Below are 24596 nucleotides of genomic sequence, written 5' to 3' on the forward strand. Positions count from 1 at the left end.
ATATAGACAGTATTGCACAGGAAATCTAACATCATATACATGAAAAAGGCTCTGGACCACCATCCTACTCGCCAGATTGGGGCGCGTGTTGTCCTCGCCCGATTTGGTCACTGCCACGCTCAGCTCCACTTTTTGAGCCGGGCATATAGCAACCAATCACGGGCTCTCTAGTTTACGAAAATGACGCCGAAACACAGTTTAGGGATGGTTCGCAAGGTGAAAACCTTTCCTTATGTAACTGTGGCCTCTTGTCGTGCGAATCGGTTCTCGGCCGAGGCAGAAGGCCTTCGGAACTGTTGGCGAAGACCCCCATTGATAGCTTTTTGCCAAATCCTGGCTCGCAACAATCGTCATTCTCATCTGTGTTTTCTGCATTCCCGAAGCTGATTTGAAACTTCTTGCATGTCGGAAACAGGGACGAACAAGGGATTGCAGCAAAGCCTTGGAGACCCCTTGGCAGTAAGTCGCATTTTGCTGGCTCTACTCAAAGACGATTTCCTGACCCAGCTCTGTCAAGCTCTATACGATATCTTGCTCTTTCAGATAGGGTCAGAGTATACATAAAATGCATACTACCAGAAAGGCATCATGAGGAGTAGTCGACGGTCGCAAGATCCACCGGATCCCCCCAGAATCCCTACGGCATTGTCAGCGGAATACGTTGCAGCCATGAAGTTACATTGACCTACCCAATCGAAATCCATTGAGACGTCTTGTTGTAAGTCCAATCCAACCATGTTGTTCAGGTTCATTTGGGGAAAATCCACCTGGACATACTGTCCAGGAGCCCTAGTGGGCTCGGGAAGGGTGTAAGATGGGTTTTCGTCGACATAGAAAGGCGGCCCTGCTCCCATGTTTACTTCAGCTAGTTGCTTTGACAAATCCATGGGTTCGCTGCTTGGATACGAAGTGGAGGAAGTAGCTGCCGTGTGTGGTCGACTCAGTTGAGTGGCTAAATGGTCTGAAATCACCCTGTCAATCATGGACTTCACCACTAGCCAGGGTTTACTGGTAAGCCCCTCCTTGAGAGTCCTTGTGACTTGGAGGGCCCTCAAAGCTCGCAGTCGATCTGGAGTCTCAAACTCCGGGTTGCGCAGTTCTGAGAGAACATGCATGATTGCTTGGAAGGATGCATGGCCGCCAATGTGCCAATGAAATCGCTCCGCTTCAGCGTCTGCCGTTGCGCCGTTGATCGTCTCGATGAGATTCACAGATTTGAAGAATATCCTAGTCAGTTCTCAGTCAGCTAATGACAGCAGTGTGAAAGGGGTCGAACTTACGTTCTCCGAATGTCTATAGAGAAAACAGAGTCTCGATAGGCTCTAGGTATCCTCAGCCAAAACAATACCCAGGGTCTCCACTCAATTAGAGATGCAAGGCCCAAGCAAAGCCGTTGCATTGGAACGTTGATATCGCAATACTGCAGGTATTTGGTGCGATTCTCTTCAACCATCTCATCCACCAACGTCTTGATTTCTTTGTATAGGATCTGAAGCTCTAGCACTGGATCAGGGGCAGAGTGTCCTCGAAGTCCGGACCACAGAATCCTGCGTTCTAGTCGATACGTACTCTGAATAATTCTTCTCATGCAGCGCATGCCAGTGAAACGAACAAGCTGAAAAGCCATGTCGGTGAATGAGCTTCTATCGTAAGGGGCCGAGCCTGGGCTGCAGCCTTCTTCCAAGTCCTCGTCATTCACATTTCGGGGCATCATGGTAGTGAAGTCGTCATCGGAAACTGTAGGCTCCTGCCCCTTACACTCTGCGGCACGAAATTCAAGGTGGCATATCTGATGCCAAAGGCGTCGGCGGACCTCTATAGTGACAGTGTCCATGGAACCAGCAGGGAATAGTGATGGATCCCTGTGCAGACCTTGGTTTAGCCCAATTCTAATCGCAAGCCCCAGCAACGTCCACGCTTTACTCATGTCGTCTTCTTTGGTGATGCAAGTCTGAATTGTAAGCATATATTACACCAAATTGACATTAGGGGCACTTACAAGCCATAAAACAAAGCCTTGTAGCACTTCCAGGCTAGCACTAGTCAAGAAATTATCCCGTGCGAGAGCCACTTCGAGGCCTTGTTCAAAGCGCTCCATTAAAATATCCCTCTTAACACCAAACTTTTCTTTAACGGCTGCTGAAGTCATGCTGTTGGTAGCGGAGAAGAAAATTGCAAACGCAAGCGGGGTGGAATCACGGACGTGATGATTGAACTGACGCAACAAAGTCGGTTTATGGATAATCCTCGTCATTGGGTCAACATTGGAGAAGAAGGTGTCGAGAAGAGACTCGCAGTGCTCCGGCGTATCTGGTAGGAAGTTGGTCAGATCGATTCCGTGGGTGCCGCTTCCTAAGGCAAACAGCGTCCCTAAGGATGTCTGGGTAGGACGGCGGTGCTTATTCGCCGTCTCTTGCTCAGATCCATCTCCAAGAAGGGCTTTGATGTCTTGTATCTAGTAAACGTCAGTGGGGATGTACTCTTCAGAAACACAGAACTCTGTGCCGTCAGGAAATAAGACGTGGGGCACTTTTTTGCTCATATCTGACCCAAAGTGTGACTGAATTTGACAAAACTAAGAGATGGCTTCAAAGGGCAAAGCCGTAACTCACCTCATCCGCTAAAAGAGCCCAATGCAGAGAGGAGACGAACTGAGATTGCCCGTCCTCGAGGAGCAAAGTGCCATCATGGCCATCGGACGAGATACCGGCGCCATGAGTGCTCCCGCTATTGGAGGAAGGCGTAAGGCCGGGAGGCTCGCGATCTAGGTGCCGGTCATGAGGAGACTCGGCGTCAGATCTATATGGGACTTTCTGGCCATTCTGGCCCCCAGTGACAGCCTTCTCCAGGAGAGCCTCTAGTCTATCTAGTCGGGCCTGAACATCGGAATTCCGCGCGAGCTTGGATGATGCTGGCGGTGAGAGCTTAGATACTTTTCCCACTCCCGTGGAGGGCTGGTGATGGAGAGCAGCTTGCTCGGTGGCATATGTGCATATATGATTGCCACGCTGGCAAGCTCCGCATATGGGATGGCCATGGTCGCAGCGAACCTTGCGTCTTCGACAAGTTAAGCACGATGCGATGGTCCGCTGTCGGCCGGTGTGGACCTTTCCCGACGGCGTTGAGGTTGTTGAACTGTGCGTGGGAGACGCGGAATCAGCCATGAATGGAAGATCCCCCCTGTGACTGTCTCAGTGACTCGCCGGGCGGAAAAATACTGTGAAAGTGCAACGATGTCCTGCTTGGCCCCCTCACTGTTTCGTTAATGACAATCGACAATGACAGGAGGCTTCGAGAGTCACGACACCGTCTCTCGGCACCGCACATGCCAGGGCGGCCAGGGCGGCCAGGGCGGGGAGCGAATGTTTCTAGCGGCTTGGCCACGGAGGAGACTGGGCGTCCAAAGGCCGAATTGCCGATAAGGCTGAGATGGATTGCAGGGCGCCTTTTCTGCGTCTTTAGGTAACAAACAACAAATATCACAACGAGGGCGCAACGATCCTTTTTATGCCTATCCATAGATCACGTCTGCGGCACTCTCGCCGATCGCATCGACAGGCTCGCTATCTAGCAGAACCAAAGTAGTGTCCAGCTGGTCACCAGAAGCTGCATCGATCAAGCCACGGAAGCGACGGCACCATTGATCAACCAGCGAAATTTCAACGTCGATTTTGCTAGCGCCTTCGAGAAGGCGCTGTGGCGCCTTACAAAGCCGCCTGTTTGATAACGTTAAGCTTTCACGTGGATGACCTAATGACGCTCTAGTCCCTGCTGGCACATTCTCCATGCCTTGTTGCCTTAGCCTAGGTCGTCTAGTCCACGACCCTTCATGGCTTAGCGCGCTTAGCGAGCCATTCTCTCTCCTTAACCGACACCACATACTTCAGCCTCCGACTTCTCTTCAACATGTCGCGGTCTAGGATCTATAATGGCAAAACGAGTGCCCGGGATTCTATTTCGGAAAAGAGCCCTAAGCTTTGAGAATTCTGGCGCATTCGTGAACTCTGTACGCTGAGCTGAAGCGGACAGACTTGCAGCTCTTCGGTGACCGAGCAAAACCTATCCCTAGTAAATTCACCCTGTCCTCAAAGCCTAATTAGTATCATTTGGGGGCATTCAGAGCTCACCAGCGACAAAATCTTGTAAAAAGATTTGATGAGGTGAACAGCTATTCTCTTTATAGCTCAAGACGATTATGTGCAAGGTCTGCAGGTCGTAAACGCCATTATCGCATATGTGAAAGCTTCTAGCGCATGAAATGCCTCCAAGCTGGCATCCTTGCACCACTTGATGAGGCCCCGCACCTCGTCGAGCCATGGCCTCAAAAAAGCCACGAACGCCTTACCTATGTAGGTAGTTTACTCGCCGCAAATACGTACAAGCCCGACTTAGAAAATATGCTTGCTCCAAAAGCTTGAAAGATATTATGATGTGTAACCAACCGCTCAGTTCACTTAGGCTTATCAGTAGTCCTCTTTTGCCAACCCCTTAACGCCACTCGCATCCTAGAGAATTGTTCTAATTTCTTCACCCCCTATTACTCTTCACTTCGTATCCCATCTAAAATTCACTAATAGAACTCTCAACTCTTCTCGCGCTCAGTTCTGTGTGTGTGTGTCCCTGGTAGCCGTAGACGTGCATTCGTAGCTGTTTCAGGACCTTCTCTTCGTTTCATGACGTATTAACTTTATACCTCCGTATCTCTTCGCAACCAAGGACGCCAATAGCTTGCCTCAGCGCACTATCTCCGAATTAGCAACATCAACAGTCGGAGCTTGACTCATATTTCAAGTCACATTTTCGCATATTGAAGGATGACTCAGCTCAGGTGGATACTCGTACTCTTTCTAGCAAGAATTTCGCTATCACTAGAGATGATAGAGATTAGAAGCAGGTGAGTACTGGTACACGCTCTTCTATTCCCAAGCATACCGTTAACGCCCAGTAGAACATATGACTCCTGCATTGCCTCTCATCAAGCAATGCTACAGTCTTGCAAAGCGGAAAACGTCGACTGCCCATGCTTCGCCTGGGGTTCCATAATAGGGTACGAAACCATTGTTCCTAGCATGTTTTTTGATTCCAATGCGTCAATTTTATCTAGATGTTATGGAACCCCGCCACGCTGTGATGACCACACATTTCTATCGTATTACGAACCCTACACCTAAACGTGTGGGCGAACAACGTGGCGGGAGCCTGGAGAGCAGTAAGTAAAATTGTTCAACAATTATACGTTCGAGTCAGATTTTCACGAATTCACAGTACTTGCGATATCTCCGCTGAATCGAATTCGGCTACGGAGCCGCCAACGCCTTCAGAAGGCTTTTTTCCCTCGCTGCGTGTACTCGAGATGTCAACTATAGGAGCCATTATACGATCTTCGTTGGAGCACTGATGACTGTTCTTGCGGTCCAGGTCGTAATATATTTCCGCGCAAAGAGGATGCATTTGAGACGACCACAGAATCTGGGTAGCAAGGCCGTGGGAGCATTCAATACAGCTTGCCCTCGATGGCAGGCGTAGACGAATCATATTTCCAAAATGAAGAACCCTTGACCGAAGTCCCAAAGATTGTTTCTATCCGTACAGGATGTTCTCTCACTCCGAACCCGCGAGCAACTGCTTCCCCGCCAACACCAACGCCGCCTTAAAATTTCTCGTCACATCCTCCCTCCTCATCCACACATTAACCATCTTCAGCCCCTTCCCATCCCCAAAACTCTCACTCTCCAGCACCTTCAGCAACTCCCCCCAATTCCTCGCATCATGCGTCTCAACCGCATAGGACCCATCCTCCGGCGCCCCAAAGAACCTCGGCGCCTCTGGATACCGCCACGGCGCGACATCATTATACTCCTCCTCCAACCCATGAATCAGCCGCTCAAAGGTATACCCATCATTATTCACAATGAAGATCGTCACGTCGAGTCGATAGCGTATGATCGTGCTGAGCTCTTGCGCGGTGGCTTGGAAACTCCCGTCGCCCTCGAATAAGATCGTCCTGCCAGGCTGTTGCCCGGCTTCGAGAGCCTCGCGCTGCGCGACGGCGATTCCTTGGGCTGCTGGTAGCATGTGGCCGACTGACAGCCAGACGCCAGAGTTGACGAGTCTTGCGCCGGGTGGGAGGATGAAGTCGCGGCCGCCGACGAGGGGGGTGCCGTTTGCGCAGATGATGATGTCGTAGGGGCGGAAGAAAGGCGAGAGTCGGAGGTAGAAGGTGTCTTGGTCTACGGGGGCAGAGGGGTCTGGGGGTGGGAGGCTCTTGAGGAGGTCTCGGGGTGAACTAAGAGGTGGGTTTGGCGCCCCGGCGGAAATTTTAGATGGATCGAGTTTGGAGAGGAGAGATCGCATGAAGCTCTTGATTCGGAGTTCGTGTGAGGCGGAACCGATGTCGATGGAGTTGCGGCGGAAGGAGATGGTTATGTCTTCTTTTGGGACGACGGACCAGCCTTGGGTGTTGGTGTCGCTGAGAAGTGGTCCGAATAGGAGGGCGAGGTCTGCGGAGTCGGTATAGGGGGTGTGATCTATACTTCCGAATTTTCCAGCGTGGACACCATGGTAGTTCTCCGAGCTTCCGTTGATGATACCTCCCCCAAAGGTGATAGCCAGGGTAGGGAAGCCTGTCACGCGAGCAAGCTCGTTGACTTCATCGACAATGCCATCCGGGCGAACGAGGCCGTCGACAAGAATGTACGGACGCTTAGACGAGTATATCCGTTCAAGCGTTTCGTTTACTACTGCATCCTCGAGATCTCGAGCGTTCGTAGGTGGTTCGATGTGGAGCGGTGCACTCAATCTAGACTCGTCAACTTGTGCCTCTACCATATCCGAAGGTAGCTCAATATACACAGGTCGACTTTGAATCCGACACTCCTCCAACACGCGATCAATCAGGCCAGGAGCAGTCCTAGCATCAGTGAGGTTCGCCTGCGCTGCCGTCACCCTTGCATACATATCCGCATACACTCTCATATTCCCAGTCTCGAGAGCATGGTGTACCAACCTATTGGAGCCATACACCATCCTCGCGGGACAACCGACAATATGCACCACAGGCGAGTACTCAGCATAAGAGCCAGCGACAGCGTTGATGGCTGACAGCTCGCCAACGCCGTACGTCGTGCAAAATGCCGACATGCCCTTTACTCTTGCATAGCCATCAGCGGCGTAGCCGGCATTAAGCTCGTTGCAGTTCCCTATCCAGCGGAGGCCTGCGGGGCGGATGAAGTCGAGAGCGCGGAGGGTGTAGTCGCCGGGTTCGCCATGCACTGCGCCTATGCCGAGCTGGCGGAGTCGAGTGAAGAGATAGGAGGCCAGGGGAACTGTTGTGGTCATCCTGAGTATCCCAGAGTATAGTTTCGGCTACCTTGGCCAGCAGTCCAAGAAATAATTATGCTTCAGGCAAACTACCTTGAGAGTTGCGACATCGACCTTCCTTTGGATTAGATCGAGATTGTTTACTGATTCGAAAATGGGCATACTTAACTCTAGTATGGAAGGAAGAGCGTTTCTATATACTTGAACGTGCACATAAGTTGAAGGCTTTTTACAAAGGGAGGCGTGCTGTGCGATACCGCTTTAATACCCACCGTTCATACTAAATGTACAGATGTAGATAGCTTCGAAAAAGGGAAAGCCAGTAAATACCTAGGCTAATACGCAAGATACGCAGTCTATTGTCGCTCTGTAGAATTGAACTTCCTCTATGTCTATGTTGGAAAGCTGAAAGTTAGAAGTTGATGGCATAAGCAAGAAAAGTGGCATTACTGTATACAAATTAGATGCCACTTGTCTTTCTGCCCCACGCCCACTTCTTTCGATCGAAGTCCGTTCACTTCCATCCTCATCAACTTCGGACTTCGCTCTGGCTGCTCAAACATCTCGTTGGTAGAGTACCTCGATCTCCACTTTGGTATCTCTTAGATTCAAGCTCATCGCCTAAGCTGACCCTAGGGGTAAGAAGTACAATGAAACGACTCGTGCCTGATGCAAGCCTCGCGTTGTCTGTGCCTTATTGCCCCTTGTTTTATTGTTGAAGGAGAGGAAGAACAGCGAATTCATGCATCTTGTTCCAAGGTTTGTGGCCGCTCATATCCCAGAAGCTTCTATCGTACCGGCGACTCTTGCGCCACGTTCTCATCTTCTGTTGGCCATCTTTCCAGGAGGTGATCCATCTCAATCTCTCTACTGTTTCACGTGTCCAAGAATACGCAACCGCTCCCTGATTTCGACCCTGATTTCGCAATTTCCGTATGAACGAAGTGACCTCTGTGGCCTGAACCATGAGGTCGTGACATGCTTCGGCCGCCAGGTCCTCTTCTGAGGCACACCTGAAGGCCAAGCAATGCGTTAGAACTTACTTATGCGAACTTAATCTAGGGACAGCCCTTGTATCGAGCATCTTTGACTAGCCGCTTGATTCAACTGACAGCTGGGAGTCCTATGCGACTTTATGCTGAGGCTGGGATCTTTTAAACGAGCTATGCACTATCTTTTACGGGGTGTTGTTCACAAGATGGTGAGCTTCTTATAGGTTGGATTAGAACGGTGCTGGTCTCTTGTTACACAACGTAGAGCATACGAGTCGTCTTACTGCCGAAGCTTTCTAGCAAACCGGGCCGAGTAGTAAATCTTTGATCTGCCATCAATCAACGTCCTCCCCACATTTTTCTTTGGCTTCTTACGCTTTGAGTATCGCCAAACTAGCTCTTACGTTGCATTCAGTCCTTTGATGCTATTAATTCTCATCCCATACTACCTACGGGACTCAGCCGACCATATCGAATCTAGCATTCCATGGCCGAAGCTACTCGCCTCATCCCACAATCAACGGTTGATCTCCCGACTTCACACTTCGACTTCGACTTTAGTTCATTTGATCATGGTACCAAACAAGGAAATCTTCATACGCCGTACCGATCTGTTTTTCAAGGATACGGTAGCTGTGGAACAGAATGTACGGCCAAAGACTGTACATGTGATGCGCATTCCCTTCTCGAGAGACGCACCGAGGACACTACAAGAGAAGACGCACATCCAATAGCAAGGCATTACATTCTAAAATGGCCCTGGCAATACTTCCATCATGAGCACAGCAACACGCCAATCTCCAGTCACTCGTGCAAAAGCATTTCGAATACCACAAAGTCAAATGTGTCTTCCGTCCCAGATCTCACGACATGCACAACATCGAGCACACCCCGTTCCCTCAATCCATGGCCTGAGAACCGCCCCTCGTCCTCTCTTCTATCTCTGTCATCTGCTATTCTTAATCAGATTCTCAGCTATGCGCTTACCGTCCCTTTGATAATACCAATCGGCCACGAGCTCCACGATATCATGCAAATACCCGGTCGTAACGCCCATACTACGCTCCGGCAGTCCCTAGATTGCCCGCTCTTCCTCGTCTCGCACAGCATCAGAAACCGAGCTCTCGATGTCTTCTTCTCGAAGAACATCTTCATCGTAGATCTAGCCGCTATTTACGACTCATCTGCGTCCTACACAGACCTTCAAATCAAAAGGCTGCACAAGTTTTGGATCACTGAAACTCCAGCCATGGTCCAATTATCTCTCCGCCGAGTCTCCCGGCTCATCCTACGGTTGCCGGTGCCTAGTACCGAAGCGGCCGTCCGAAGAGGCCGCGAGGAGCAAAATTGGATGGATGGGAGCGATGGACATGGAGGTGGCGGATACAGGATGAAGTCTCTCAAAGAGGAGGTGGAAGATTCACTGATCATTCAAAAGTGCTTAAGGTCTATCGTTAGAATGGTACTTGCACCAGAGCGGGAATCGACGGCTCCCAGCACATCTAGCAGCCGTCTAGGGCGTTTAAGGCGATCAAAAAGCACGAGGGGTACGAAGAGCAACGAGGGCGGCGAGAGAAGAGCATTGAAGCTACTCGAGATCATCTTGGTGAAGCGGAGTTCAAGAGCTATGGTATTGCGAGAAGTCCTCGGCCTAGTCCATCTCCTGAAAGACATCCAGGTAGGGGGTATCCTCCGCATCTGTTTTGAACTGAACGGCAGGAAGACGGTCTGGGCCACGAAGCGGAAGGAGACGTGGGAGGACAGAATTTCTAACACTGAACCGGATGGAGCAAAACTCTTGCATGGTATGCAACTACTATTCCTGCGTTAACTTTTTATTTCCCAAGTTTACTTTTCACATCCACTTCTGATAGTCCTACCCTATCTTCACATTCCATTACCAAATGAATTCGTCCAATGAAAGCTAACGCCAACTAGACCTCCAATACCTTCGAACCTGGCGCCCCGTGAATATAGAACCTATCACCTCACCCACCGAGTTCAAGTACGTGTCCCTTAGTAATGAGGGCATGCTCTTCATATCACCGACAGCCCTTCGCCACACCACTTTGGGAAATGACGACGCAATAACGCCAGCGACTCCGCGGCCAAGGACAGGACTTGCGGGTCAAAAGCCTAGAACGGATAGCTTCGCGTTCATCATGGCGCAGGGAATTTCGTTGCTCGGGGAATTTGCTACGCCAAGCGAGAAAGGATTCGGGCTGGAGGCTGAAGGGGACAAGGGGGCCGACGAGCAGGTAGGAAGCAGAAAGTCGGGTAAAGTAATTTGATTAAACGAAGGGGGGAGATGAGGCTGAGATCGTTGGTACAGCTTTGGGCAGTATTGCTGGCACTGCTTGGGATACCTCCAGGGGCTCTAAGAAGTCCAAATACGATGTAAATATCGATTGATAGAATCTGCGATTCGTATTGATGGACTACTAATATTTCTCTCCGTGTCTTCCTGTCTAGTTCCGCCCAGTGTATCCGTCTAACGTCGTTCTGAGCACCGCTTGCGCATACTGGTGTCGTGGCTTCGGAGCTCTTCCATGCCATCCACATCCTCTTCCGCGTGGTTAGGTGTCTTTTCGTGCAATCCTCGTACACGGTAGCGGCGGCTTCTCTTCGCGTCTATCCAGTGCGGCTCTAATCCAGTCGAGGGAATCGCGCGCCCTCCCTCGGTGTATCAGACACCTCGTATGTTTTTCTCATCCGTTTCATCTCCGCTCTTATCACGACCTCGAACTCGACGCCTCATCCTCTCTCATAAACGGCAGCTTCTTCCGCTCCCACATGCCATAATCCACCAACGTCTTCCTCCCATACAAATTTTCTTCCAGCCGCTTCGACTCCATGCGCATGAGCTCCTCATTCTCCATACCCGTGCGCTGCTGCGCCGCCTCGCTGAGCGAGAAGACGGCCCGCAGCTGCGTCATCTTGTACCCGGCGCGCACTAGCGCGCTGTTCCACTGCGCGTCCTGCCACACGGCGTACATGGAGGAGGCCCAGATGAGTTGCACGATGACGAAGACGGCGGAGAGCATGGTGCTGAAGCCCCATTGGTACGTGTTCACCGTCGTGTCTGGCATGCACTGGGCGTTTTTCGAGAGATATTCGTCGTCGTAGGCGGTGCCGTTATAGCAGGTTGCGCTAGCTAGGTCCAGGTGATCGAATTTGTAGTTATGGCCGTTGAGGGTGATATTATAAAGGTAGTTACCTATTTGTTAGGATTAGAGAGGCGGATGATATGGCGGAGGGGAGAAAGTCTTACAGCTGTAGTTCTGGCCGTTGTTGTTGTATCCGTAGGTCGGGTCGTAGTAGTAGGAGCGATCATAGTGAGGATATGTGAACTCCTGAGTGTTGTTCGTGTAGTTGAAGGTGCCTGAGCCACTACGTTAATGAGTATATCAAATTTGGGTTGAGGCGGACTTCTCGTACACTGTGTTCCATAAGAGTAGCCATTTCCCGTATCGTAGCCATAATAATTGGTCTCAGCCGGAACGATTGTTCCATTGGGTAACTTGCAATCGCCTGTTCACAAAGCGTTAGTAGAGCTCTCAGATCGAAGGGAAGAGAACCCATACAGTCCGCGAGCTGCGCATTGACCAGGTTATCGTAGGTATTGAAGATGCTCTGTGCCATACAAGAGCCATTCGGTTGACCAAGTTTATACGCATCAAACACCTGGAATCCGTAGGTAAAGTCGGCCAGTGGGACCATTTGGCTCGAATCGTCGTCCTGCATGGTGACGAAAGCCTTCGACGTACTGACGTAGCCCGTCATGGCACCCAGGATTGTCGGTAGGGACAGCACGTAGCCAGTAGACAGGATTATGTACACGAAGAGCCACTTAGTTCTCCGGCTTGGATACCGCTTCATGTCGCGGACGAGAGCTCCCATTGACGAAAGACTGGCACCCTCCAAAGTGAGGTGGGTAAAGGTTCGGAATGGAGCGGGATGCCGCTCAATCACCCGGAGTAGAGCGTCGGTGAAGACAACGTAGCTGACATACCACGCAAGGAACTGCACGCCTCGGCCAACAAAAAGGTCCCACAGGATGTCGATGAACTTGACGAGCGAGAAAGACATGTTTCCGTAGGCTGCATCGACAATGAAGAGACCCTGAATGCCCTTTACGGTCGAGTTGTTCTTGTAGTCGTCGTAGCCGTAGATCAGCTGTCCGCACAGCAGTGTCTTGGCGCCAAATGGTCCACTAGGTGAGGATGGGTCACTTCCAGTATCGAGACTGAACATGAGCACGCATGGCAAGACGGCGAAGACAGCAAGCAGGAAGAAGGCGCAACACTGCTTTTTCGAGAGCCGCATCTTCTTAACAGTGGGGAGGAAATCCTTCTTCAAGTACGGATGGACCTTTTCAACCATTGGCATGGTCCGTTGGCGCACCAATTGGAACCGCTGCACCCAGACATTGGCTTCGGGCTCTTTGGAGTCTTCGTTCTTGACATCCTCGGCGGGAAGTTCGTCCCATCGCGCGTGGTAGCTTGGTGGTGGGCTTTGCGGGTCCTCGAGGTGCCGGTAGTCGACCATGGTGGCGCAGCGTAGCCGCTGGGTTTGATGTTGACGGCGGGATCTCAAGTGGACGACGCGAGAAGGGACAGAAAGGACTCGGAGCTTCAAGGGGGAAATATAAGAATAAGCACAGTGCTGCCGCGTCCGCTCGCGCTATGCGGATGGAAACGCAGGATGGCGTAGCGGGCACGCTGCTGGCACTGTTTCACACGGCGACTTGGCCCCCATGCGGCGCAAGCGTCTTGTTTATGGAATCACCAGTGATAGACGGATGATCGTGGGGCTTAGAGGCCTCGCGGTCTCAGCCCCAGCCCTAGGACAGATGGGTGCGAGAATCCGACCGACGGAGCGCAAGGCTTGGGAACGGGCATGGGACAGGCTCAGGGGGAGGAGGCGGTATTCTCCGAACACGAACATTGAGGGAAAGGATGCACGTCTTGGCTGACTCAAAACACCAACAACATCCCCGCGTCGTGGCGTATATGCCTACACCACCGGTGCCACAAGTAGTGGAAGTAACGTGAGCCGCGAGGAGCATCAAGAGCCGGAATGTCTCCAACTTAAAAGCCACGTACATACCACGGTGATTTCTGAGGAGATTCAGTCACGTGATCAGATCTGACCAATCAAAAACGAAGCCACTATCAGAATCTAGTCACGTGACTGAACCTCCTCAGAAATCACCGTGATATTTGAGCACCCCTAGGTAGCAGCATTGCATTGAAGTATTGCATACTCTCATGGACTCTCGCAACAATAGACTGAACTTGCTTGAAGGCTCGTTGTGGGAGTTTCTAATAGTCCAGGCCAGGAAATTTATGATAGGGAAGCATGCACAATAAGCCGAACTGTCCAATATCAAGTATCAACCAACAGACTTCTGCTTCTTGCACATAAGCATGAAGTTTTCAAAACAGATGAGTCCATGCTCCTATACCGGGCTACCAGGCCCAAAAGGAGGCAAGCTAGCCCCAACAAATATGTAATATATTTGATATCAAAAGCGAGGGACGCCAAACTATGCAACCCAAAAGCGCGCGGTATCATAGTCAACAAACGCTGGAGACATAGACTATAAATAACTCCATCCTCCATCCTTCTACTATTACCTCTCCCCTTCCTCCCGCTCCTCAGCATCTACGCTATCTGTACTGTTATTCTTACTCCCTCGGAAACCCCTCAATAACTCGTTCAGGGTCCCGCTGAAACTCCGCCCTCGACCGGCTCTACTTCCAGTCCGTGTCTCAGGTTCCCCAGAAGTCCGCGCTCTCTCCAATGCCCCTCCATCCCCATTGCCCTCTGCGTCAAACACCTGACTCCCTCGCCGCCGGCCAGCGGCGCTCGACTCTCCACTTTCCCGAGATCCCCTCAAGCTCCCACGCCTAAGCTCTGCCACCACCGCGCTGAGACTCGAGCTCAGCGGACTAGCGAGTAGCGGTCCGGCGATCGAGTTGCGCGAGGCAAGTCGCTCTATTGTACCCGCTCGCCGTAGTCGTGGGCCAGCAGTAGCTGGTGTCGCCGGAGAGACTCCGGGTAGAAGTGCGCTTTCTGAAGGGACACGCGGCGTTTGAGGACGAGATGGAGAGAGAGAGGAAATTTGGTGCTCGGACGGAAGTACGGGGGTGGAATATGTGGTGATAAGGGGGCTTGGAACGGAACGGACAGATGGGACCGGCGAGGGCGAGGCCGCCAGGGCTGCTTCCCATGGGTTCTCGATAAGCGGAGAAGGTGCGTCAGGGATAGATGATGGTAGCGTGGGTGTAGTGCCATCGTGTGGTGTGAACGTAATGATTGGTGTTTGTGGTGGCGAAGGGCTATGAGCCCGATCGGGGATCCTGATGGGTGGGGATGACGCTCGGATAGTGGAGGAACGGCGGGTGCTGCTACCGACTTCGACATCCACAGAGTCGTGGTAATGCTCACCGTTCAGGAGGTTGATAGCGTCTTCAGGTTCTGGCTCGCGGTCCTCCTCGTCGTCGTCGGAGTACCTAGGTCGGCCGCTGGTAATGAGCCATACGCCAAAGAAGGTCAACAAGCATCCTCCGACAAATTTCCCTGCATCATCACCCGCGGTCCTCTCAAAGTCGCGGTACAAGATTGCTGAGCCGAGAATGACGGATAAGGTGAAGAGGACGAATTGTGTTGGAATGACTTGGGTAGAGTCGAAGCGTTGCAAAGCCCGGTTGACATACTTGATCTGCATGATGGCGGTAAAGATTAAGACAGCAACTAGAAGGTAGAAAACGGGGAACGTGAGAGCGCGCCAGAGGGTATAGGAAAGAAGTGAGGCGACGCCTTTTGTCGAAAGAGCTGTGTAGCCTCCTATATGCACAATTAGCTCTGCCCCTTTGCTTGATAGACCATGCATAGCAGACGCGCTTGGTTTTGCAAACATAGAATTGAACATACCAAACAGCCCCACTAGCCCTAAATCAATCAGGATACTCCTGGCCCCGTACTCTTTGCTTGCTGCCATCAACACCAGAATCACGACCGCTGTGATGGCCAAGTAAGCCTCAAATTCCCATCTCTTGATTAAATCCCAAATTTCGTCGGGTCCCAGCTTCGGGTTATTGTCGCTAGCGCTTAGCACTACGACTACAGCTCCAGCAACTGCCACGACTACGCCAAATGCGTCCCGTTTTCGGAAATGCTCTTTTAGCATGAAGGGGGCGATGATGCAGTTCACAATCAACGCCACGACACCGAGCGGAGATACAATCGATGCAGGAGCAAATCCGTATGCCAGAAAATTGCCAGCCTCACCGATCGTCATCATGATGATGCCGGTCCACCAGTACGGCGAACGCAAATAGCTTTCCTTCAGCGCGGGCTCGCCGTCTCGAGAAAATGCCGTCTCACTCGAATTGCGTCCAGCTGCTCGCGGCCGTGCAAGGAGAGGTTCCGTTTCTGCGACTCCATCTGCTTGCTGCCCATTTCGTATGATGTGCGGGTCTCGTACCTCCTCCGTCCTCTCGAAACCCACCCTCCTTTTCTGTGCCGCCTCCGCGGCCCCAGCTCTCCGCGCTTGTTTCCTGTCACGCTCCCTCTCTTCCAGTTCCCGATCCAGCCGTATATGCGCATAACGCTGCAGGTTAAGCGCGAACGAAATGAGGATATTGCCGACAATCGCCGTCATGATTCCTATCAAGCTCGACCAGTTCTCGCGGCCGATACCCGGTATAATGCTTGTCGAAGATGGGGATGGCGCTGAGAAGGTATGAGACGCTGATATAGTTGCGGAGACATGGTGGCTAAAGGCTCCGAAGGTCGTGGTACCGCTGACTGCTGCATAGCTGCTGCTAGATGTGGGTATGATCATATCCTACTCGCGTCTTTTCCACCTCTTATGTATCTGCTAATGTACAGTTCCCGCGACGGGATTTCTGGGCGGCCGGAGGTCTCCCCGGTTGGCGATGCGGTAGAGGAGCTTCTGTTGCGGCGGGGAGGGTATGGAGGGCTTCGTGACGGCGGCATGTGCGACAGTGTTTTTATATAGAGCGCGGACGGTACGGCATCTCTTGATCCTCCTGTGGTGTCTCGAGATACACACAATCTCGTTGTCGTTGGATGGTGTTAGCGGGTTGGTTAGCTTCGAGGGCCTTTTCACATGACGAAGTTGATCCAAGCTCCTGCATGCGCCTCAGGGCCTCTTCGTGCGCCTCATCGCGATTTATAGGCGGCCACAACGGTCGACGTAAGTACTTCTTGTGAGAGGGAGAGCATTATCTGCTTCGGCGTTAACTTCTGGGTCTGTTTACAGATGAGGTAAAAGCTGTTTGTACGATATAATGTCCCAGCCGTAGCTAGAGAATTACACCCAAACTCTACTTTACTCAAAAAGACTACTTCTTCGTGAAGAATTCAAGAAACTCAAATTCCTATTTCAATTCTCTACCTGAGACTACAGCGTTCTCAACTATTCCCATTCTACCCACATACCAGGGTGCAGGGGTCCACTGTGAACCGTAGGACTGTAGATAGTGTCCAAGATGTCTTTAGCAACGTGACATTTCAGTGTGCACATCGTTGTTCATTAGATCTCGTATTAGACATAGCTACGCTTCTATCCCACATTAATCACTAATTGTGCATCAATGATAATTACTCTTTCTTGTATTAAACTTCTTCCTCATCTAGCCCTATGCCACACCATATCTACTCCACTCTCGTTCGTTGAAAAGGGTTTCCTATATACAGGCCGCTACTGAGAAAGAGCCTACAAGGCCCACTCCTCCTTGTTATCATTGGACGCAACGAACGGCTCATCTATGAGCTTGACTGCCATCTCACTACATAGCACACTGTAACATATCAAAGTTAGTCGAGGGTTCCAAGAGGAAGAATAGCGGGACACGTACCAAGCCGACCCAACCAAAGCATCCAGCTCCCTGATAGCCTTCTCTCGTTTCGAGCCAACGCTGACGCCCTTGCTGACTTCCACCTGTAGCTCTGTAATCCTCCTTCCTTTCGTGAATCCCGCAAGCTCGACCACCTTCTTAGCAAGGCAGTCACTGTGGAAAGCATGCTGGCACGGGAACACAAAGAACTGGCGAGCCAAGAGTGGTAGTGAGCAGACGTAACACCTCTCCCCCGGTTCCACAATCGCGTATCGCTGCTCCAAGGCCTTGATATCCGTTTTGATATGCGCAGCCGTCTCCTCGCTCTCATCCATCTCCTTCCGCAATTCGTCAATCTGTCGCGAATACTCTTCCAAAGCAGCACATATCTCCTCTTTGAAGTCGTCAATGACGACGAAATCAGGGAAGAATGGGATCAAGTCCTCGATCCTGAGTAAATCGCATCGCTTCAAGAAGTCGATGGCGGTCTTGATCCCCGAGCTTTGGGAGATGACCTTCTTCGCGACTGCAAGCCACAGCTTTTTCCGAAGGGCCGGGTCTGTGTCGGAGCGGTCGGCGACATTGCTTGCAAGTTCGACTTCATCGTACTTGAGGGCTAGGTCGACTGCTTGAACGTATTGTTGCATGGAGCTGTAGATGTGGACGCAGCTCTGTACTCGCTTGTGTTGAATACAAAGACGGAGTGCAAAATCCGCGTCATAGTCCTGCTCGTTTGCATACGATTGAGACTCAAGGTAGGAAAGCAAGGCGGACTCGTCGGTAGTGGGATGAGATGCGTAAATGGATATTAAGGTGTTGTGGACAGCAGCATCCGTGGATTGGTGCTGATTGATTTCAAAGTACAGGTAACGCACAGCTTGATTCTGAGTAGCCAAGTCAGCAGGTTGAAATCACGATATGACGAACAGACGAACCTGTGCGAGAGGGACATTTGTTATCTTGTTGTAATTAAGAAGCGCAGGTATTAGTTTGCGAGCATCCAAATTGCTCTGCCTCATCATGATTTCTACGAGGTCCAACGGTACATTTGCCATCAAAACACTACTGTACTTGTAGAAGATTTCAGGGTCGGTCTGCTTCTTTAATACGTTCAAGGATTCCTGCCATCGCTCTCGTTGAATCCAGTACGCGAGAACATAGTTGTAGTCGTTGACAACAGTAGCGAAATAGAGAAGCTCTTCCTCTCGCCCGTGGCTGCTGATAACTTCGTAGACTGTTTTCCGGTCAAGGTCGGCCTTGTATTTAGATGCAAAGTCCTGGTATTCTCGCCGAGTCGTAGATAATTGGTCTTGACTCTCAGCGGCATTCATACTTTCCGAGAGCTCCGCTTTCGTCGTGATTGTATCGTCTAGTGTGTTCAGCTTCGCCATAAAGAGTTCGACAAGCCATGTAGCCAGCATCACCCGCTGCATTACAGCTGACTTCTTCATTGTCGATAGCTTGGTCAAGAGGTACTTTCGAAGAGCGTCTGACTCGCCGTTGTCAATGAATGTGAGAGCTACCTGCTCGAAGGGCTTCGTGCTGCGTCCGTAAACTGCCGCAGCTTCAAGAAATTGTCCCTTGCCGACGAGGTAGTCTCCAGAGGCAGTGGCTACTGCATCTTTTTGTGCTGATGTTTTGGCAAATTGAGAGGCAGCTTCAAATTGTTGAGACTTGAGCATGATCTTCCAAACATCTCTGTTCTCGTCCGTGACCACGATTTCGAATATCTCTTGGGTAGTGAACAGCCAGTACGTGTTTTTTTTTAAGTCAGCTACCAAGCCAAGTGCAGTCTGTCCAGCCTCTAGGATAGCTTGGTCGAACACTACTGTGTCGTCCAACCTGTTGGTAGCAACAACTCGGCCTTCGACAAGCTGCAAAACATGCCACTGAGATAAAATCATGGATGTTACTGGATCCTGGCTCTTGCGCGGCCGACCCCCAGCAGTCTGGGACGGGGGAATTTGCGATCTAGGGAACATTCTCGTCTCTGAGAACACCTTGCTGCCCAGCTCGGATGTATCCGCCGAAGTCAGAAGCTTGCCATGCACAACGCCTTGTGACATTAACCACGCAAATACCTTTTCGGATCCTACTGGGTCTAATGATGGCGCTTCTTCGAGCTCCGGCGAGACTGCCAGACACGATGGAGAGGAAGACTGTGGCCCTGAAACATCGTGGACATTGGGCGATTCACTCTCAAACAGCTTCGAGAATATCGACCCACTGCCCTCGTTTCCATGTCGGCCAATCTTGCCCGCAAAATGTAGCAGCTTCGTAGGTGTTGCGACCACGACTCGTCGGAGGTCCGCTCGCCCCGGTATCAGATCTGCCCAGATGCCTGTGATGGGCCCGTCCGGAGCTTTATATACTCCCTTCAGATAACGCTCCTCCCGTCTATAGAACTCCGAAGACGGCTCGATATACACTTCGTAGATATTCCCGTTCGATGCTCCAATCAGTATCTCTCTTGTTGACGCAGTCGGTTGGGAAGGATTCCATGCTACACTTTCTATCACAACCCCTTTCAATCTCGAAAGTGTTTTCGGTGTCCGTGCTTGGGTATGGAGGTAGTAGTTCTCGCCGAGCGTGGTCGTGATAATGAGGTGGGACGCAGAGGGGTCGAGGAATAGTCGTCGGATCACCCCAATTTCGCCAGGCTTTTTGGGTAGGTCAATGTCTGTACCCGATCAGTATGCCCTTTGATCTTCTATCAGGTGCTTGAACGAACCATCAATGTCGGCGGGGCTGTCAAGGTCGATTCGCAGAATGCGGCCCGTCGAAAGCGCGAGGATCAGCACATTGTTGGCAACCTCAGCAGCTACAAAGTCGGATGATATCGCAAACTGGAGAGACACCCTCTCAACGTTGAACATGGGAAGGGCGGCATCAAGGTCCTGGATATTGCTCGTGCTTGGAGCAACATAGCCTCCAGCGTCGAAGGCCATACTGGGCAGGTCGTGTAGGTTCTGGCGGTTCTGGCCCGTCTATCATGATCCAACTACCGTATGACAGCTCCAGTGAGCAGAAGGTTCGCAAGGAGTATTCATTCTTGTAGTGGTAGCATTGCCTGTGCTGAAGCAGATGCCTAGGTGAGCATCATCGGAGCTTCGTCCTGGCGCCGGAACATATTCGGTCTTGGCGTGATCCCAGGGTGTAGGTACGAAGTACATCCTGACGTCTCGTCATTCTTCATTTCTCTCCGCCCCTTTCAGAGACATCCACATGAAATGGCATCCGCCATAGGTAGCCAACTTGGGTCGAAGTGTCCTGCCTCTCTCTCCAAACGCTTCGCACGTAGCTGTGCCAAGATAAAGTATTCACGACGTTTATTTCTGAGCTCTCTAATGATATATGACCTAGCACCACTAGGCGAGAAGACACGAGAATCATAACCATTGTTCATTGTTCGGTCTACTTTAGTAGAGGTTGATGTGAATTAAAATTGAAAATTTGTTGCACTCGCGAGTTTGCGTCACAAATAAGTAGGCTCTAAATGTCTTATCCGTTACACTCTCCAGTAAGTGATGAATGATCGAGGACTCTCTCCCTCCTCGTTTTCGTCAGACTCTATCAAGCTCTGATATTTTGAGTAGACTAGAAACAACAACCACGAAATTGCTGCGCTAGTTAAGATCGTTCGGGTCTGTCTCCCAGTTTTCAATCCCGTAGTACGCTGCGGTAGCGAATAGGGCGAAAGTATCCGCGTTCCGTCTCGCCTCCGTCGGATTCTTCAAAGCGATTCTCATGATGCACTCTTGTCCATAGCCACTGCACGCAAACGACCTCCCAAGCTCGCCTTTCACTGTTTCTTTAACGTCAACCGCTAAAAACATCAGTTTCAAATTGCTAAGCAAGCAGATATAGATAACTCACCACCGTATTGAGAATGGAAGAGTTCGTGCAACAGAATATAAGCCTGAGTTCGATGTCCGAGATCTACTCGAGTTCGTTTGTCTGTGGGCGGTGCTATTTCGTACACTCTTTGCTTCTGCCAGTTGAAAAATGCGGGACAAATGTAGATGACCTCATCTCCGCGACTGTTTTGACAAGCAGGCACACCTCCTCTTTAGTAAATATCAGCAATACTCCAACTCTGATAGAGATTCGCACTCACTGTCCCGCTCTACAGCATCCATTTGGGCTGGAGCAATCGAAGTGGACATCCTTGATCGGCACGTTGGACTTGAATCTCGCCATCTTGTGGTACCTGGTGTTGATCTTCTCCATCGACACTCTTTGCCCGCTCTCGGCCCCGAACCACGCCACCTGTGCAGCTGATTTCAGAGACGCTTCGGACGCTCCTACAGCCGCTTGTGCGAGCAACTGCATGTCATCGATGACATAATCAAGGACTTGGGCTTTTGTAGGTTTTCTATCTCCTAGCGACGCATCACATCCGTCGATGTGATAGCTGGCTCATTTTTCGAGTAATGGAGACGACAAGACCGGTAGCGCGAAGAGGATGAAAGAAAGAATGGAAGAAACCATGACGGCTTATGAGATGAATATGTCCCTTTTCGACGATAGGGAACGGCGGCCAGTGAACTCAAGGAGTGATCAGAACTCTCGCATTCTTATATATCGGGCGCCATTATGGTGCTCGATTATAAGTGGGACATGATCCAAGATGTTATTAATATGCATCTTAGAAGATTGGCTGATGATACTAGGGATGCAAATCTCAAGCCGGTCAGGGCTGAGCACCAAAGAGACTGTGGCATGGCCGTGATGAGTTTCAGATTGCGAACCACGGGATCATTAAGCACCTCACAAGGTCTCTCGTGGGTTCAGTTTCTCGCCAAGTCTGACATTGGTCACGATCGGGTTTGTGCAGGTCTCAATAGAATTACAGCCGCACTGAAATTTTCGCCGCATCCGGCCTATTTGTGCTCGTACCGAAAACCAGTTTCCCTAATGCGCTACCTAGCTACAACTCTTCAAGGCATCGTGAAACATCAGAACTTGGCAGTCATGCAACCTTGGAAGGTACTCGTCGTACAGGTCCGTATTCATGAGCTGACCAATGGACGTGCCCATCTCAAATTCTTACAAGCGATGCCCCTGTCATACCTCACGTAACGATCATACTGGAGATAGGTTTTCAGCTAGTTGAGTAGCTATTATATACATCTGACGTTCATAGCTGTTGAAAAAGCCATTGATCCCTTCAGCATCTAGTTCCCCGCCACTAGACTGGGAATTCGGGCATCATGTTGTCAACTTTCTCCTCCGCTTTTACTTTTCTTTACTTTCTGTCAGCTGTACCTCAAATCCTCGCCGCTGACTGCTTCGGAGGCGAGGGAGTAGACCCCGATGTCTCGAATGCCTGGCAACTCCGCCAACAAATATGCGGAAACAATGCATGCGACAACTCTGATGCCGCGCGAGGCGACAACCACTACTGCTCCCTATACACCTCCTTCAACGGTGGAAGATCTCAAGTCCAAATCCAACGGAATGATCCGGCTGGAAAGTACGGAAACTGGTATGTGGGAGATCTTCCGTAGGGACAGAAAGATCTGGATCTTCGTCGCTAACGTGGATTCCTAGCTGGGCTGCCACGGAAGACATCATAAAGCAATGCTTGGATAACTCATCTGGGTCAGGCATTACTGGCGACCCAAACGGATCGTGGAGAGTGGGCGATGAGTGGTATTGGGTATCGATATATCACAATGACTTGAATGATCCCTCTGGAGAAGTGTATGATGCTGAAGAACAAAAGTAAGCCCATGTTTCTCCCTTCTTCTTCCTAACTAATTATCGGGATACTTTATTCCTTGGACGAGCTGACCATTTTGTTTCAGGTTAATGTTTGGACCGAATCAGTTCTGCCAAGGGCTATCTCCGGGTGGTGGGAACAGCTGCATTAATATTCCTGACAACTGCTACATCGAAGTGCCGCTGTCGAACTCTGTTCCAAAAGTCAAGTGTCCAATGTGAGTGGAGTATTTCTTTCCCATTACACCTGAAGCAATCAAAACTGACTATCGGACAGTCCGTCAGCGCCGGACGAGTGATTTTCAGGTCTGAAATGGAGAGTTGGGAGGCATCAGCTTATACGAGCGATCAGACAAGTATCATTACCTTCGTGGAGTACTGCCACCATGGACCAGACTATTTTATGTCATTTGTTTAAGCCCAATGTATTAGAGAGATAAGCTTGAGTAATTCAAAAGCACTGATGGACATTGGGAGTCTTTCCAACAATTTGTGCTGATCCTACAGTGGCTTCAAGACTAAGCAGACCAATTTTAGAAACCTCACAATCGGCCTAGAGTAGCATCTAGGCCCGCTAGAGATGACGACCGATAAAGTCCCAGTCCCCTTCCTCGAAGTCACTATCGTCGCTGTCGTAGTCCCATCCGTACCCAATCCAGTTCTCCATTCCTCCTCTATTGCCTTCCTCAGCCGCGCTCTCCACCACCTCCGCCTTTCTCGGCGGATGGACCACGAACAACAGCCCCGCACTCCCTTCAATCCCTGCACCGAGCAACTGCCATCTACCCCCTCCAAATTCTCCCAGCTCCTCCAACGCCGCCAGCACATCCTCTCTCCCGGCTTTGATGACCCAGATGCCACCTCGCGGGCCGCCAGAGAAGTGAGTAAAGGTCCCGTTTTCAGAGGCTATCCTCACTATCTTATCTGCGGGATAGTGGTATAGTCTATGCTTCTTCCTTTTCTCCACCGCACGCTCATGGACCTCTTGGTCTAGCGCAACAGCGGCGGGGTCCGTGTTCCCGAGCGTCAGACTGAAGACGTGTGTTGCGTAGCCGTCTTCGCTGAAGAGGGTAACGGGGACTTGGGTTGTTGTGCCTACTTTCGGAATACGTATGTCATGGTCTGGGTCCGTGACTGGAGGTGGCCGGCCGCGAAAGCCTTGAGGAGGATTCGGATTATTCGGATCTGGTAGGTATTCGTGTGTATAATCGTCACGATCAATGTTGATTTCGTCCATGAACATTTGGAATTCTTGTTCCATTTGGAATTCTGCTCTGCGGAGTCTCTCTAATGCTCTCTGTGCATTCTGTCTCCTGCCATCTAGATCTGCTCTCTGACGCTGGGCTTCAGGTCTGGGTGGTGCTCTCCCTGCCTCGAAGTCGGCTAGGTCTACTGGGTCTGGCAGTGTGCCCCGTCCTGCCTGTCGCTGTAGGTATCTGCGACGTGCGTGGCCAATTTGATCCTCAGCTCTCTGGTTTGCCGGCCGCTGACGCTTGGGGGGGTCATTCAGATCCTTTCGATCGCTCCGGACCCTTTGAAGCTCGTGAAACCGTGGCGCGGTGCCCATGGCCTGATCTGCGTTGGGTAGATGGTCGCGGTTCCGTGTGTTCTGAGTCCTGGCTTGGATGGCAGGACCCCCATACGGCCTCTCGACGCCGGCGTAGGCTTCGGCTTCAGCTAGCATTTGCCC

General features: G+C 51.1%; 9 protein-coding genes across 9 annotated transcripts; 3 read left to right on the forward strand and 6 right to left on the reverse strand.

Moving 5' to 3' along the window:
* Nucleotides 1-486: 486 nt before the first annotated feature.
* On the reverse strand, nt 487-3337 carry BDZ99DRAFT_293481 (uncharacterized protein). Its single transcript, XM_033714115.1, has 5 exons — nt 2613-3337; nt 2000-2455; nt 1281-1951; nt 690-1227; nt 487-637 (listed from the first exon to the last, which is right to left on the reverse strand). The coding sequence occupies exons 1-5, from the start codon at nt 3162-3164 to the stop codon at nt 587-589; spliced, it is 2268 nt and encodes a 755-aa protein (XP_033577985.1). The 5' UTR covers nt 3165-3337; the 3' UTR covers nt 487-586.
* Nucleotides 3338-5329: 1992 nt separating this feature from the next.
* Nucleotides 5330-7557, reverse strand: BDZ99DRAFT_462299 (putative pyruvate decarboxylase). Its single transcript, XM_033719818.1, has one exon. The coding sequence runs from the start codon at nt 7336-7338 to the stop codon at nt 5602-5604; it is 1737 nt and encodes a 578-aa protein (XP_033577986.1). The 5' UTR covers nt 7339-7557; the 3' UTR covers nt 5330-5601.
* A 1005-nt stretch (nt 7558-8562) lies between these two features.
* Nucleotides 8563-10325, forward strand: BDZ99DRAFT_293564 (uncharacterized protein). Its single transcript, XM_033714118.1, has one exon. It carries the CDS (start codon nt 8800-8802, stop codon nt 10141-10143), a length of 1344 nt encoding a protein of 447 aa, XP_033577987.1. The 5' UTR covers nt 8563-8799; the 3' UTR covers nt 10144-10325.
* Nucleotides 10326-10959: 634 nt separating this feature from the next.
* Nucleotides 10960-12964, reverse strand: BDZ99DRAFT_293556 (uncharacterized protein). Its single transcript, XM_033714117.1, has 4 exons — nt 11897-12964; nt 11751-11843; nt 11584-11694; nt 10960-11529 (listed from the first exon to the last, which is right to left on the reverse strand). The coding sequence occupies exons 1-4, from the start codon at nt 12858-12860 to the stop codon at nt 11045-11047; spliced, it is 1653 nt and encodes a 550-aa protein (XP_033577988.1). The 5' UTR covers nt 12861-12964; the 3' UTR covers nt 10960-11044.
* A 653-nt stretch (nt 12965-13617) lies between these two features.
* On the reverse strand, nt 13618-16394 carry BDZ99DRAFT_441734 (DUF803-domain-containing protein). Its single transcript, XM_033717782.1, has 2 exons — nt 15252-16394; nt 13618-15164 (listed from the first exon to the last, which is right to left on the reverse strand). Exons 1-2 carry the CDS (start codon nt 16162-16164, stop codon nt 13948-13950), a joined length of 2130 nt encoding a protein of 709 aa, XP_033577989.1. The 5' UTR covers nt 16165-16394; the 3' UTR covers nt 13618-13947.
* Nucleotides 16395-16968: 574 nt separating this feature from the next.
* On the reverse strand, nt 16969-20254 carry BDZ99DRAFT_462304 (uncharacterized protein). Its single transcript, XM_033719819.1, has 4 exons — nt 19914-20254; nt 18118-19862; nt 17204-18066; nt 16969-17146 (listed from the first exon to the last, which is right to left on the reverse strand). The coding sequence occupies exons 1-4, from the start codon at nt 20128-20130 to the stop codon at nt 17062-17064; spliced, it is 2910 nt and encodes a 969-aa protein (XP_033577990.1). The 5' UTR covers nt 20131-20254; the 3' UTR covers nt 16969-17061.
* A 364-nt stretch (nt 20255-20618) lies between these two features.
* On the reverse strand, nt 20619-21276 carry BDZ99DRAFT_462306 (uncharacterized protein; the record flags this gene model as incomplete). Its single annotated transcript, XM_033719820.1, has 1 exon — nt 20619-21276. A coding segment is annotated over exon 1 (206 nt), but the record flags the coding sequence as incomplete, so codon positions are not given.
* Nucleotides 20882-21654, forward strand: BDZ99DRAFT_293636 (uncharacterized protein). Its single transcript, XM_033714120.1, has one exon. The coding sequence runs from the start codon at nt 21072-21074 to the stop codon at nt 21528-21530; it is 459 nt and encodes a 152-aa protein (XP_033577992.1). The 5' UTR covers nt 20882-21071; the 3' UTR covers nt 21531-21654.
* Nucleotides 21655-22395: 741 nt separating this feature from the next.
* Nucleotides 22396-23128, forward strand: BDZ99DRAFT_475883 (uncharacterized protein; the record flags this gene model as incomplete). Its single annotated transcript, XM_033722022.1, has 3 exons — nt 22396-22670; nt 22736-22909; nt 22993-23128. The coding sequence occupies 3 exons, from the start codon at nt 22396-22398 to the stop codon at nt 23126-23128; spliced, it is 585 nt and encodes a 194-aa protein (XP_033577993.1).
* Between the last annotated feature and the right edge of the window lie 1468 nt (nt 23129-24596).

This window comes from Mytilinidion resinicola, assembly GCF_010093595.1.
Source record: "Mytilinidion resinicola strain CBS 304.34 unplaced genomic scaffold BDZ99scaffold_8, whole genome shotgun sequence".
In the NCBI taxonomy this organism is placed as follows: domain Eukaryota; kingdom Fungi; phylum Ascomycota; class Dothideomycetes; order Mytilinidiales; family Mytilinidiaceae; genus Mytilinidion; species Mytilinidion resinicola.

Coding starts and splice junctions, on each gene's coding strand:
- BDZ99DRAFT_293481 (XM_033714115.1), bottom strand. CDS start 3,164: ATGGCTGATTCCGCGTCTCCCACGCACAGTTCAACAACCTCAACGCCG. Junction 1,952..1,999: donor AAGGCTTTGTTTTATGGCTT/GTAAGTGCCCCT, acceptor CTTACAATTCAG/ACTTGCATCACCAAAGAAGA. Junction 638..689: donor TCTCAATGGATTTCGATTGG/GTAGGTCAATGT, acceptor ACAATGCCGTAG/GGATTCTGGGGGGATCCGGT.
- BDZ99DRAFT_462299 (XM_033719818.1), bottom strand. CDS start 7,338: ATGACCACAACAGTTCCCCTGGCCTCCTATCTCTTCACTCGACTCCGC.
- BDZ99DRAFT_293564 (XM_033714118.1), top strand. CDS start 8,800: ATGGCCGAAGCTACTCGCCTCATCCCACAATCAACGGTTGATCTCCCG.
- BDZ99DRAFT_293556 (XM_033714117.1), bottom strand. CDS start 12,860: ATGGTCGACTACCGGCACCTCGAGGACCCGCAAAGCCCACCACCAAGC. Junction 11,844..11,896: donor CAATGCGCAGCTCGCGGACT/GTATGGGTTCTC, acceptor CTTTGTGAACAG/GCGATTGCAAGTTACCCAAT. Junction 11,530..11,583: donor CAACGGCCAGAACTACAGCT/GTAAGACTTTCT, acceptor CCTAACAAATAG/GTAACTACCTTTATAATATC.
- BDZ99DRAFT_441734 (XM_033717782.1), bottom strand. CDS start 16,164: ATGATCATACCCACATCTAGCAGCAGCTATGCAGCAGTCAGCGGTACC. Junction 15,165..15,251: donor AGGGCTAGTGGGGCTGTTTG/GTATGTTCAATT, acceptor TTGTGCATATAG/GAGGCTACACAGCTCTTTCG.
- BDZ99DRAFT_462304 (XM_033719819.1), bottom strand. CDS start 20,130: ATGGCCTTCGACGCTGGAGGCTATGTTGCTCCAAGCACGAGCAATATC. Junction 19,863..19,913: donor CAGCCCCGCCGACATTGATG/GTTCGTTCAAGC, acceptor GATCGGGTACAG/ACATTGACCTACCCAAAAAG. Junction 18,067..18,117: donor CAAATGTCCCTCTCGCACAG/GTTCGTCTGTTC, acceptor TTGGCTACTCAG/AATCAAGCTGTGCGTTACCT.
- BDZ99DRAFT_293636 (XM_033714120.1), top strand. CDS start 21,072: ATGGAAGAGTTCGTGCAACAGAATATAAGCCTGAGTTCGATGTCCGAG.